Source organism: Mytilus edulis, chromosome 8 (genome assembly GCF_963676685.1).
Source record: "Mytilus edulis chromosome 8, xbMytEdul2.2, whole genome shotgun sequence".
Taxonomy (NCBI): Eukaryota; Metazoa; Mollusca; class Bivalvia; order Mytilida; family Mytilidae; genus Mytilus; species Mytilus edulis.
The window spans coordinates 15,423,455-15,438,634 of NC_092351.1; the positions used below are offsets into that span (position 1 = coordinate 15,423,455).

The 15,180-nt window shown below is 32.6% G+C and overlaps 1 protein-coding gene across 1 annotated transcript; it reads left to right on the forward strand.

The window, feature by feature from the left end:
- The first annotated feature begins 6,717 nt into the window (after window positions 1-6,717).
- LOC139484911 (uncharacterized) lies at window positions 6,718-10,999 on the forward strand. Its single transcript, XM_071268958.1, has 4 exons — window positions 6,718-6,876; window positions 8,206-8,350; window positions 9,598-9,678; window positions 10,828-10,999. The coding sequence occupies exons 1-4, from the start codon at window positions 6,856-6,858 to the stop codon at window positions 10,914-10,916; spliced, it is 336 nt and encodes a 111-aa protein (XP_071125059.1). The 5' UTR covers window positions 6,718-6,855; the 3' UTR covers window positions 10,917-10,999.
- The last annotated feature ends 4,181 nt before the right edge of the window (window positions 11,000-15,180 follow it).

The window sequence follows — 15,180 nt, forward strand, 5'->3', positions numbered from 1 at the left end:
AAAAAATCTATCAAGCCTAAGTATAAAATTGTTAATAATATAGATCTAGGATTACTCCCAGAGTTCATGTCCAGTTTCTGTTTAAGTTAATTATTCAAAGGCTCACGCATACCATCTCATGTTTGACAAATTGACTTATCAGTTTTTTTCCATTTTTCGTTAAATATTTTTTTTCCAGGTTTAACTGCAGTTTTTTTTAAAATATTTAAGAAAATAGTTTTAACAACATACTAACATACACAGTAAAACAAAACGGATCTTCAAACTATCGTAAAGCCGTGGCACATACCTTATCTGAATGTGACCTACCGAATAAGCCTTTTAACCGGGTTTGTAATAACATGAGCAACACGACGAGTGCCACATGTGGAACAGGATCTACTTACCCTTCCGGAGCACCTGAGATCACTCCGAGTTTTTGATGGGGTTCGTGTTGCGTAGTCTTTACTGTTCTATGTTGTGTCATGTGTACAGTTTGTCTATTTGTCTTTTTCATTTTTAGCCATGGCGTTGTCAGAGTATTTTTGATCTATGAGAGTTAGAATGTCCCTCTGGTATCTGTCGGGCCTCTTTTGAACATACATTGTTGATGTTTTCTCTGAAATCATTAATATACTTTAACTAATTCGGACCATTTTTATGAATAGCTTATTTCAAATGCCAAGTGTTATATGCCAGAAATAAAAACTGTTTATTAGATATCTGCTAATTCTACTAGAAAAGCTGCATTTTGTTTTGGCTTGGTTGGTTGTTTTGTCCTTTTTCGTATTTTGTACGATTTTGTAATTTGATTTAGAATCTTCAGTTTGGATTTTCACTTATGTATCTGTAGCCTCTGTTAATATCTTCCGTATGATATGAATGTATACCTATTTTTTCAGTCCATGTTCCAGGGGGGTTAAGTGGAACTTGTTCCAGTGGACTTGGAAGGAAGGGTGATATATGTGACTAATCTTGTGGATGCGAATCTGGTAACTGTACAACGATTATTAAAACAAAAAAAAAGAATTTTCTTTTATGTTTTATGTTTTAATACGTGAACTGACAAGCGAATGTTATCATGTGAGACACAAAAAACCCGAAGTTAAAATGAAATCTATCACATCTTCAACACAATGAGACAATCATTTTTCACTTGTTCTTTAAAATATTTTGTGAAAATTGTCAGAGATCATAAATCAATGAAAAGTTAAAAAAAATTAAAGCATAGTCTTGACCATTGACCTTCACCTCAAAGTCATGTTAATGTGCCTATGACCTCAAATACTAATACCGTAACTCTCTATTACTTACCATTTATGATCAGCTGATACATTGACATATCACTTCTGTCAAATAGAAAATGTAAAATAACTCTCATATGGAGTCAGGATATAAGAAGCAATTAAGTTAAATGCATTTGTAGATTTTTTTTATTCTTACAGAGGGGAAAGTCAGAACAAATTTAAACAAATGTGGAAAGACATAATAAAATCGTCATTTATCTTTTTAGACCATCGAGATTCTTAAGGTGCAATACCACCAAATCATTATACGTCACATTCGGTTGTAAAGGAAAATAAGTAAAAAAAAAGCTCTTGAATTTGACAGTTGTAGGTAATTAATCCTACATTTTTGTTTCAGTAAAACATATCTGTGTCATAAACATGTCTTGGGTATTTTAAAGCACCATTATATCTTATTTGGGGTTTCTATACACTATTTTTCAAACTTGAGGTAACATGGTTACTAAAACTTGTACACAGGTTAATTGAGGGGAGAAATTTGATTATCCCCGGCTTAGTATATATCTAGGATTTTGATTGGTTAACGCACGTCGTTACAAAACCCATAGCCCCTTGGTGTTGCTAACCCATATCCCCGGACGTTGCTTACCATTATCCCGGGGAACATCACAGAAGTGTTCCTTAGTTCCATGATTGCTCCTTGTGAAATATTGAATTCTGTAGATTATCCATGATGTTTATAATTAAATATCTAATTCATTAACGATTTTGTCCTATTATGCCGATTTTTACACTTATTCCATTAAATGCATCACTTGACTGCCACATTTTCAGGGAGTGGGACTACTGACCTAGCTATGCAAATGACTCACGTTGAAATCACATCATCTATGACGTAACTCTCACAACATTGAGCGCCAAATTTGACTTAATCCAGTTTCTCTGTCTCCGTATTAAAAACGTCTTTAATAATATTTGACTACCTGTAGGGTTCTACCAAAGGTAGTACCCTACACCCCGTAGAAACTATGTAAAATTTCCAAATTTCAATAAAACCTTTTTAGATAATGAAGATAATGAAGAAAACGTTGTTGTCACGTTACACTTTGTACCCGAATTTCCAAAAAACTGGCCCGATTTGGACTAAGATCGGGGATAAATTCGTTATCTACGTTCATATCTGTAGATATGGATATTTTAACACCCTTCAGTACCCTGAACACCATTCGGCTACGCCACATGGTGTACTTGGGCACTCAGGGTGTTAAAATATCCATATCTACGGATATGAACGTAAATTGGTTGACTTCCAGTGATGATTAATTTCTTGTATGCAATGAAATGTTATGTGAATTGTGAATTAGTACTGGACAGGATAAAGCTTTACTCATGCCAAGTATTTCGTTATTCAAAACAAAGATAAATTCTGCACATTTTTTTAGAAAATGCAAATTTAACAAAGACTAATAGGGGAAATCAATGGTGGTATCACACCTTAAGTAAATTATAAGGAAGGCGTCCCAGAAAAAAAAATAGCCTTGCCAGACGTCATAATTATTTGGACTAGATGAGATGGTGCCCCGGTTACCCCCTTTTTAAAATTTATCCTAGATCTGCATATGAATAAGTTTACTTTTTTGTTCTTTGTTCTATGAATATCTGTCTTTAAATTGACAATGAAAAACATCTTTTAAAATTGTATATGATGGTCCCACAAAAATGTCAAAAATGCGTAAATTTCATTTTTTTCTAGCTTCTCTCGTGCGATAGCGGTACCTTTTTGGTCACTATTTATGTGTTGCGTTTCCCATGAAAATTTTAAAATTGTTTGTACGCACATTGAACGACAAATTTATGTGACGTATAAAAATTTTCTGACGTCAGACACTTAAATCAATAAATGTGTTCGTAGATAGTAGATGTTTTTGTGTTCTGTTAAATTGTTCCTTTTAAAATTGTTAAACGATGATGACTGATGTACCCGTATTTTGACTATTATATTTATTGTGTCTGTTTATTTAACGCATCAATGTAAAATATCGTGAATTGTGAATTAGTACTGGACAGGATAAAGCTTTACTCATGCCAAGTATTTCGTTATTCAAAACAAAGATAAATTCTGCACATTTTTTTAGAAAATGCAAATTTAACAAAGACTAATAGGGGAAATCAATGGTGGTATCACACCTTAAGTAAATTATAAGGAAGGCGTCCCAGAAAAAAAAAATAGCCTTGCCAGACGTCATAATTATTTGGACTAGATGAGATGGTGCCCCGGTTACCCCCTTTTTAAAATTTATCCTAGATCTGCATATGAATAAGTTTACTTTTTTGTTCTTTGTTCTATGAATATCTGTCTTTAAATTGACAATGAAAAACATCTTTTAAAATTGTGTATGATGGTCCCACAAAAATGTCAAAAATGCGTAAATTTCATTTTTTTCTAGCTTCTCTCGTGCGATAGCGGTACCTTTTTGGTCACTATTTATGTGTTGCGTTTCCCATGAAAATTTTAAAATTGTTTGTACGCACATTGAACGACAAATTTATGTGACGTATAAAAATTTTCTGACGTCAGACACTTAAATCAATAAATGTGTTCGTAGATAGTAGATGTTTTTGTGTTCTGTTAAATTGTTCCTTTTAAAATTGTTAAACGATGATGACTGATGTACCCGTATTTTGACTATTATATTTATTGTGTCTGTTTATTTAACGCATCAATGTAAAATATCGGAAATTGATGAGACTGCCATTAAAGTGAGAGGGTTAGCGCTATAGAACCAGGTTTAATCCACCATTTTCTACATTTGAAAATGCCTGTACCAAGTCAGGAATATGACAGTTTTTGTCCATTCGTTTTTGATGCGTTTTGTTATTTGATTTTGCCATGTGATTATGGACTTTCCCAATTGATCTTCCTCAAAGTTCAGTATTTTTGTGATTTTACTTTTTAAATATGAATTGTAACACTTTATAGTGACTGAACAGGTAAAACAAATACTTCTCAAGAAACAGAAAACTACTTGAAACGGCACCACTGCCATCAGGCTATGTATTGGTATTGTATGAATAAAAACTCGGATTGGAACACCATGGACGATGTGTTAGTTGTACTTCATATATCAATTATTATAGATAACGCATTTTTTTTAAGTCTGTCGGCTTTTTCATGCATTTTCTGTTCACATTTTCACAACAAAAAAGGCTAAACTAACTTTGTGAAAGTTATAATCAATGTCTCAAGTGTTTCATTCGCCAAAAATCTCGTGCGTTTCTGCGATAAAAATCACGCGCAATTTTGTGAATGAAAGAGGTAAGTAGATCCTTACGCGTTGCATTCGCGCATGTCATTTGCGTACTAACCCAATAATTTTTATATCACGGCCAGTCCACTGATACTGACATTATCAGCGAGTACACGTCAAAGGAAAAATGTACAAATTACCGATAATATAAAGAACACTATTTATCTTTATCTTTATTGTAAATGTTTACATAACAAAAATCATTATAACGAAAAATCGTTTTAATATTATACTTCATATATATTGATTAATACATTACAAGATTAAGATTGGCATATTCCTCGTCTGGTTACAAGTTCCATTCTTCATTACATATTGTCAGTATCTTTGAGCTTTGTTTGGTTATATCGACACTCATTCTGCAGATCCAACAGGTAAAAAGATCGTCTACGGCTTGTTCGTCATTCCTATTTTCTATTTTTTTTTAATTAACCAGCTTATTTTGTTGTGTGATGATCCTATACTGAAACATATGTACACAAAATATTTGTTACCTACATGAGTATAATGTCCTTAACCAAAAATGAATTCATTACAATGATACAAAAAAAGCAAAACTCTATGTCGTTCTTATGACAATTTGAAGAATCAATATGAAATCAGTTGACAGTAAATATCTAGAAGTCAAATTCAACTACCTACAGAAGGTCCACATCTTTCATTGATACTTCTAGTTCAGTGATTGTTACGTCGCATGTCTATTACTCTCTTTCATGAAATCAACAATATTGGCTACAAGAAGAAATTAGTGTCATGGAATCCTTAAAATCTGCATTGTTTCTTCAGGTGTTTTCGTTCTCTTCGCGTTTAAAAGGAACAATTACTTTATAAAATTTGATCATGGTCATTGACAGAAATCGTGCATAGGATAACGTAAATATAATAATTGAATAATCGAGGTAAACATGTTTTTATTGTATAAATAAGCCATTTTTAAATTAAATTGCTCTGGTATAATCTGTCTCTATTTCTATTTTTGATATCCGGATGCGAGTTTTTCGATGTTTTAAAGATCCGTTGGTGGCCTCTGTTGTGTTTCTGTATTTCGGTCGGGTTGTTGTCTCTTTGACACATTATCCATTTCCTTTCTCAATTTTGTAGACATAAAATTGATGATCAATTTCAGTAATGAAATAAAACCATATGCAACTACACCTGAATTAATAGCATGTAAGTAAAGAACAATATAATCTACTAAGTGTTTGTTTTCGTGAACAGCAAACACGTTTTATGTTCTGTGGAGGTCACACACGTTATTATAAAATGCCTTTAAACATGTTTTTTTCGTAAGATCCATAAGCTGCATATATTTATTTTATCGCGTATAAAGCAGATTTAGTACTTGAGTTTTTCTTTTTACTAAACACTTTTTGTAAGAAACAAAATAGCAATTGTTTGAATAATATCCGGCTGCAATCTTATTAGCATTTGAATTGACATGCATAAAAATTGGCTTCCGACTTGATACACGATGTTTTAATAATCTGTTTTTCCCTTAAAAATCATAACCACAGAACACTGTTTTTTTTATTATTTAGGGAATACAATGCATATACTAAAGAGGAATATGAATGATTCGTCACTATCCTACAATACAACTCGTTTTATTATCAGTTCAAATGCTAGATTCTATCTACTTTTTTACTGTTTTAATTTCTTTGTGGTTGTATGACATTTGTGTGAATTTTAAGTGCATTCTTTTAGGAAAATTTCAAAATACTCTTACACCAACCTGACAAATTTTGATACGCTAAGGAGGTTTTCGTTTTTTTTATACTTTCGTATGGCTTGTTATAATATAAAAGTGGGACAATTATAGATAATTACATCAAATCAGTAAATCTAGTTAAATTCGTGTGCTTGTGATCGCATGGACTGTGGAAGGTAGTGTGTAAGATCACAGCCGAAATTGTATCAAGGACTTCCTTTTAAAGGGATTTACTGCTTCACCACAAGAAACGTGCGACTAGGTATAGGTTGTAATGCACATATTTATCATCACAGTGTTCTTAAAATTTAGCTAAATTGTCATCAGTTTTATTTTTACTTTTGTTCATGTTCTATCCCCCAAATGTCTACACATTTAATAGTTCATCCCAACTTTGTAGCTTCGAGTTTTTATATAATAAAGTGTTATGTTTAACTACATGCTTACATGCATAACAATTACATGAAATCCATTCTGCATAAACAAATATAATCTGTCGCCGTAACATATGTCGTTTAGTCGACGAACTTTTATGAAGTTTTGTTTTGGACAATAAAGAGTGGTGGAATCTGTATATACAGCAGTTGAAAAATAAGGATATTACTCTGAAAAAATGCAGAAATTCATAATACTGGTAAGAAGGCTATTTTTAATATGCATATTTAATGCAACTAAAAAACTACTGTAACCTAACTAATATTCGCGAGCGATTTATTTTCGCGACTGTCTCGATTCGAAAAATATCGCTAATATAAATCGTCGCGAATATATAAAATTTGGATTTTTCCTTACTTAACTACATCAGGTAAATTTGAGAATCGCGAAATAGGCTACATGTAGAATGGGCTAAACGCGAAATAAATGTATTCACAAAAATAAGTTGGTTTACAGTATGTCAATCGCACTCTTTTTACCATTTTCGAAGGAATCTTTTTTTTAAACTGTGAATAGAGCATAAAATGTCTCCAAATATTTTGCATAATAGTATATTATATACCACTTACACTAAAAATGTAAAAGGTTTCTTTGGGCTACAATGAAGCTTAGAATGACCTATTGAATGTTAAACATGTTGCCTAATCCTGTAAACTGAATGTAAGTAATTTATATTGTGTAAATCACAAGACCACCTCAGAAACTTGGAAATTGGAAGAGTTGTGCACAATCTATCTCAAATCAATAGATCAAGTCGGTTAACAAAAGAAACCAAAAGCAAAAAGGAAATTAAAATTATTGTTATTATACCTCACATTATAAAGTAATTATTTGATTGGCTAATAAGAACCACGTGTCATAGTTTAATTTCGATGTTTATCCGAAATTTTGACAGGAGCGATATAATAATCCCAACAAATTGAAGGCTCCATCACACAACCCTATTATTCCTCGGTGAATAACCCCGACAAATTGAAATATCCATCGTAGAACCCTATTATTTACCGGTGAATAACCCTGGTCTTACCTCAATGATCACGAGCTAATGCCCTTTACAATATGACGTGACTTAACGTCAGATCAACAAAAACAAATATAGCTACGGCAAGGTTCATCAAGTGACAAAGAAACTAAACCGAACACTAAACCGAACAAGACTTGGAAAATTTCATCTAGTGTCGACGAATATCTCTTGTAAAAGGACCTCATTAGAGCCATTTATATTTTAAAGAAGAAGTCCACCCTTGTTGTACATACGCGAAATGGTATTAGACACAAAATAGTTTTCTAACTTACATTTTTGAGGTAAGTATTTTGGCAATTTTTTATTGTAATTTTATAGTAATTTGTTCGTTCGGTATATTATTCAATCATGGCCAATTACAATGTAAGACGGTAAATATCCAACACTGTCTAAAAGAGTAAGGATTATTCCCCTCCGGCTAAAGCCCCTATGGAATAACCCATATTTGGGTTGACAATTTTGCGGGCCATAATTGTATACTGTCATTAACCCTGATCTTTGTAGAGTGCAGTATGTTTTATGTTGTGTACTAGTTTTCCGTTAACCCAGTGGACCCAGTGTAGCTTCTCTCATGATTGTTCTACAACCGCTCCCTGCTGCAGAGATGCTTACGGTAATGCACTTCCTGGAGTTGGTTTTGGTTACATTGGTATGTTATTAATGCCTAATGCACTTCCATAATTGTTTTGCGGAAAGTCTCAATAAAGTAATTAAAAATCATTTATACTATTTTCCGATATATGGAACACGAATATCTACGAGTATCTTAATTCAGAATACTTAAGTGAATACCTGCGTAGTCGACATGGAATAGATTCAGATAAATTAGTTATCATAAAAATAAATCCAAAGATATCAGGAGTATAACGTTGTACGCCAAATGATCGTTTCGTCTTCAAATAAAGGCAACAGCTTTTCGAAATTTATAAATCGATTGAAAAAAAAAACAATTCCGGGTTACAAACTTAAACTGAGGGAAACGCATCAAATATAAGAGGAAAACTAGAATACAAAAAAACAACAACATTAAATGTAACACACACAGAAACGAACTAATATGCAAAGGTGTTGTTTAAAACAAAAACATGAAAATTAAGTACGAAGTTGAGGAGCATAATTATTCTTGTTTTACACTTTTAAATGTGGACACAAGCTGAATAAAGAAATCCTTTTTTACAACTTGTATTTTGATGATTGAATTTTAGAAATATGTTTTTCTCTCAATATAATTGCATCAATATCGAAGTTATCATGCAAGTAACAGTTTTACTATACATATTCAGATATATATATATATATATAAACAATATTAGGTCAATGAAAGAAAAATATGAATATTTTCGTATGAGGCTGAGAAACTGGGGAAGGGCGAGGTTCTACCGATCCCTTCCCCAGTTTTGCGCCGAGTACAAAAAATTTGATATTTTTCTGACATTGACCTAATATTGTTTTTATACTGCAATTTGAATAAATCAATTCATAGCTATTTAAATTGTAACACAAATTTCAAACTTATTTCCATCCCTTAATGAAGCCCTGACTGGAAAAAGTGTTCCATAATGAAATTGACATTACACAAAATATGGCTGTGTTACTATATTTAGGAAATAAACACAACTAATTGCAGTATAAATATATTTATCTTAACCGAAATGATAAAAGTTAGTATCCGTATTTTGTCTTTTCGATTTTCCGCTTCTGTTTTGATATAACAGTGGCATTCAAATTACTGGTTCGCCACATTGTCGTCTTCGCACTCCGCGTCTATGCAATGTCGATTTCTTTCTTAAATGACTTGACATTTCTAGTTTGAAGCTACATTGTGATAATTATATACATTGTGTACTCTTCAGATGATCTTGATATACTTAAATTATCAATTTTGACAATCATTAGGAAACCAACTTAGTGGAGCTTGTTCAAGTACTCTTGGTGAGCAGGGGGCTTCTTGTAGTTCTTCTTGTGGTTGTAAATCAGGTAGGTCTGTCTTTCCAAATCAATCATGAAAATGCATGTAAAATAAACGTTTATATATGTTGGTCAACAAGAGAAAAACAATTGTCAGAGTTGAACTAGTATACTAGCGGTATTCGATCTCTTGCTACTGAGATATCGTGGCATCAAATCGCCTTGCACTATGCCCGTTGAGCACACGACCACTTAGGCTACACAAAACTTCCGGTGGCCGGGTGTTACTTTTACTCGTCATTTTTAATCTGGCGTCGTAACTAAGTACCTGATATATAAAGCATGAATTTGGAATTGTTACAGATCAGCTGAATTATCTATTGTAAAGGATCCTACATGTTAATGTAAGATGCAGTCACAGAAATAATTACTAGTAAATCATATTTAAAGTACGTCCGAACCAGTGACGACTCTCTCTCTCTCTATATATATGTATATTAAAGTAGTTTTTATAAGCCATGTTATTTGTTTTATTTACAGAACAGTACGATAAATCAGACTCTTTAATTGTGATTGTTATTTGTTTATGTTGTTTTCAAACTTGCCCAACTTTGAAAATGGGTTTTTATTGTACAATCACACCACATTTGCCTATTATTCTTAAATTTGAACTGGCTTGCGTTAAATCCTGTTTTAAACAATTAACAAAGAAAGAATTTAAAATATTAATCAACACAAAATGATAACTTAAATAAGGGCATACGTTTGATAAGTGTTATATGATGTTATCCGGTAGAGATTGCATTCAAAACAGGGAAGGTTTCTCGTTTTTTTTCTATACAAGTATAAACAATTGTTTAGAATATTTCGTACAGTATTTAAGTTGCATCACACAATATATAGGTATTGTTCATATTTAAGTATTTGTGCTAGGAAGTTTTTTTTTGTAATACAATGAATACTGTGAAGAAAATTAGAGTTAAACTAGCCTTTTAAGAAAAAAAAAACCCAAAACAACAAAAATACAAATTAAAAATAAATAAATAATTGTTTACAACGAAAAAGACTAACAACAATATTAAAAATAATCTCTTCAATAGTCAAATAACGTATTTCTAGCTGTCGTACTTTCTTTATATTTTTCTCATAGTCGTGAGTTACATATTGCAATAATACAGACACTTCTATAAAATACTTATTGCAACAATTTTTTGACAGGTTTAACATGTTATGTGCCAACGAGTGGAGGATGCTGTCCTCCAGCGAAATGTTATGATTCCGTCTGGGTAGAACAGCAACAACTGTAATGGGCAAATTGTCGTCCACCAAAATGTGTTATTCCTATGTAAAATGGGTCATTTTATCACACAATAAAGTAATACAACCCGTATTTCTTGTTTACTTCGTTGAATACGGAGTAAAACCAATTTATGTTATGTCGTGGTAATGCGTACCAATATATTATCTGTGGATTGTTCTATGTAGTGATGTGTCACTATTTGTTCGGGTAGGGTAAAGTATGATACCTATTAAAAAGTTTAAACTCGCTGCATTTTGTCACCTGTTCTAAATAAAGGCAACAGTAGTATACCGCTGTTCAAACTCATAAATCCATGGACAAAAAACAAAATTGGGGTAACAAACAAAAACTGAGGGAAACGCATAAATATAAGAGGAGAACAACGTCACAACACTACAATGTAACACACAGAGAAACGGACCAAGCATCAGACAAAATCCCACGAGAATAACAAATATAACATCAAAACCAAATACATGAATTTGGGATAGACAAGTACCGTGACACGTCTTATCGCAATGTCAATTTACACTCAAAAATAAGAGACATGTTCTATAAGTCAGGAACCTACTGTTCAATAATTGTCGTTTGTTGATGTGGTTCGTATCGTTTCTCGTTTCTCTTTTTTTGCATATAGGTTAGACTACTGATTTTCTCCTTTGTATGGTTTTAGTCATATGCTGGAGCCCTTTATAGCTTACTGTTCGATGTGAGCCAAGACTCCGTGTTGAAAGTGCACTTTGACCTATACTAATTTTTCTTATACAAATTGTGACTTGGATGGAAAGTTGTCACATTTGCATGCATATCACTTCTTCTTATATCTACCTAAAGTAACCTAATGCATTTAAAAGATTACTCAACTAAGACTCATTGTAATGTACCGAACATGTAACTCAAGCTTTGTTTGGATGCATCAACGTACTTCCAATCATTATATTTCAATATATTACAGTGATATGTATGGTAAGTAGATTACCAGGCTAGTACTAACACGAGCGACACGACGACGGGTGACACCTGTGGAGCAGAATCTACTTGCCCTCAAGAGCACATAAGATCATCCTAAATGTTGAGGGGATTCATTTGGTCTTGTCTTCAGTTTTCTATGTTGTGTTTTTTTTTTATCTATTGTTTGTTTGTTTGTTTGTTTGTTTGTCTATTTTTTTCTCTTCTTTTTTAGACATGGCATTGTCAGTTTATTATCGATTGATGATTTTCTTTATCTCCATTTGGTATTTTTCGCCCCTTTTATACTTTTACATGAGTTTCACAAAATATTTCTATCATCTTTTCTGAGGATTAACATAGAACTGTTGCACTGTTAATTGGCAAGTTTTTAAAATTAATTACTGGTTCCAACAGACAAACGGACTGCACAACAATAGGGCATTTATTACGAGGCATAATTCATTTCTATGTGTGGAGCACTGGGCAGATACCTCTTCTTCTTGCAATTGATTCACTCAGTCTGTAAGGGTATCATCAACTCATTATTTTTTATGTAGTATCTCAAATTTATTTTGAACCAAACTGAACAAAACATGGTTTTAACCGATCTCCAAACGACCAAAGATTCTAAAAGAGGAAAATCTTAATTAAACAAATGCTTACGTATACATTTGTCAAAATCAAACTGAAAGTTCGTTATTTCCGTTTTTTGGAGATTACATGAATTATAATACCATGAACAATAAGTCTTACAGAAAAAAAAAATGATGCAATTAAGAACAACGTAGTAATTTCTTATCAATTAATATTTTAAATACACAGTATAGGAGTATATACCGTAAAGAGGCGTGTTGATATTATAATTGATATTGGAAAAAATGACGAGTGTAGTCGGATAAAGATTTGATTAAATGGAGGTAGGAATATCTCCTAAATGAATCTAAGTCGGAGTCATTGAGCATAATTGAAGGGTCAATTTAGCAAAATTGTAAATAATGATTCATCATTACATTCACTAACCGGGGGTAGTTCGAAATAGAAATCAAGACAGTTTTATATTATGAACCATATATTTATATTATGCTGTGCATATTTGATGTAGACGTACAGTGAATGCATGTATATGCATGTGCAAAAACTTCAATGAACAGACGGTTGTAGATTTCACAAGATTTGACAACGTGGTTTATAGTCACCCGTCGTGAGATCTCCTTCAGATTTGGGTGGGGTTCTTGTTACTTAGTTATTATTTGTCTGTTTGTCTTTTTGTTTGTCTTTTTGTTAATTGGCAAGTTTTTAAAATTAATTACTGGTTCCAACAGACAAACGGACTGCACAACAATAGGGCATTTATTACGAGGCATAATTCATTTCTATGTGTGGAGCACTGGGCAGATACCTCTTCTTCTTGATTCACTCAGTCTGTAAGGGTATCATCAACTCATTATTTTTTATGTAGTATCTCAAATTTATTTTGAACCAAACTGAACAAAACATGGTTTTAACCGATCTCCAAACGACCAAAGATTCTAAAAGAGGAAAATCTTAATTAAACAAATGCTTACGTATACATTTGTCAAAGTCAAACTGATAGTTCGTTATTTCCGTTTTATGGAGATTGCATGAATTATAATACCATGAACAATAAGTCTTACCGAAAAAAAAAAATGATACAATTAAGACCAACGTAGTAATTTCTTATCAATTAATATTTTAAATACACAGTATAGGAGTATATACTGTAAAGAGGCGTGTTGATATTATAATTGATATTGTAAAAATGACGAGTGTAGTCGGAAGAAGATTTGATTAAATGGAGGTAGGAATATCTCCTAAATGAATCTAAGTCGGAGTCATTGAGCATAATTGAAGGGTCAATTTAGCAAAATTGTAAATAATGATTCATCATTACATTCACTAACCCGGGGTAGTTCGAAATAGAAATCAAGACAGTTTTATATTATGAACCATATATTTATATTATGCTGTGCATGTTTGATGTAAACGTACAGTGAATGCATGTATATGCATGTGCAAAAACTTCAATGAACAGACGGTTGTAGATTTCACAAGATTTGACAACGTGGTTTAGAGTCACCCGTCGTGAGATCTCCTTCAGGTTTTGATGGGGTTCTTGTTACTTAGTCGTTAATTTTATATGTTGTGAATTATTATTTGTCTGTTTGTCTCTTTGTTTCTTAGCCATGGCGTTGTCAGTTTATTTTTAATCTATGAGTTTGACTGTCCCTCCTGTATCTTTCGTGGTCCCTCTTTTATAGAAGATACAAGTTTACCGATGAACAGTGCATTACGAACTTTGGAGCTGTTCAACGGTAAATTTCATCACATGAGCCGCATGTTCGGATTGTATAAATATTTGGATATTTTGAAGTCAATCAATGAGAATCAGCCAGTCATTGTCATGTTTCAATTCTAAACAATACGGTTCAACTACAGCTTATCAGAAAATGATGCATGTAAAACATTCAGTTGCACTTCTTTAAATATACACGATGGAATTAACACAGGAATTGCCTTTACAACTACTATATTATTCAAAGGTCAATCATAGGGTTTTGCGGTATATTTTCAACATTTATTTGCATTGAACTTCTACGCGTTTTATTTATACTAAAATTCTGTGATACCCCTCTCTTTACATAAGGTCTACCTCAGAATTTAATTCTGGCCGCTATCCATTTATTTCTAATTATTACATTGCCGAGATATGATATGACATGTAAAGATCATATCTTGGGACCAGTGTGTAAAGATTCTCTATGAATATTAAATATATTAAAAAAAGACGCCTGGTTTGTGAAACTGCTGCATTTTATATGTTGTTTATTTTCAAACGGCGACCTTCTTTTGACTTTCATTTGATTTTTCCGTCAATTTATATTTAACTTGAGATGTTAACCTTTGATATGTCCCTTGATTAATTGTTTGTGTTTAAACGCCAATGTCAATCGCCACTTTGGGGCTATTTTGTGACTGCAAGTTTATTTTGGTGCGGGAAGACGGAGTGTCCGGAGAAAATCACTAAATTTCGATAGGAAAACTGACATCTTGTGAATTGAGGTTGGAGTCAAATGCACCTGTCTTAAACCTTAATACGACAGACGCACTTTTCGTCTACATAAGACTCATCAGTGGAAGAGCATTTTTGACCCAAATGCTAAGAAGTTGTGCAAAATACGGCTCAGGTTATTTAAAAAATCCTTAGTATTACGAAAAAATCATACATTTTGCAACAGTTAATTTATAAAAATGACCATACAATGAATATTCATGTCAACTCCGAAGTGCTAACTACTGGG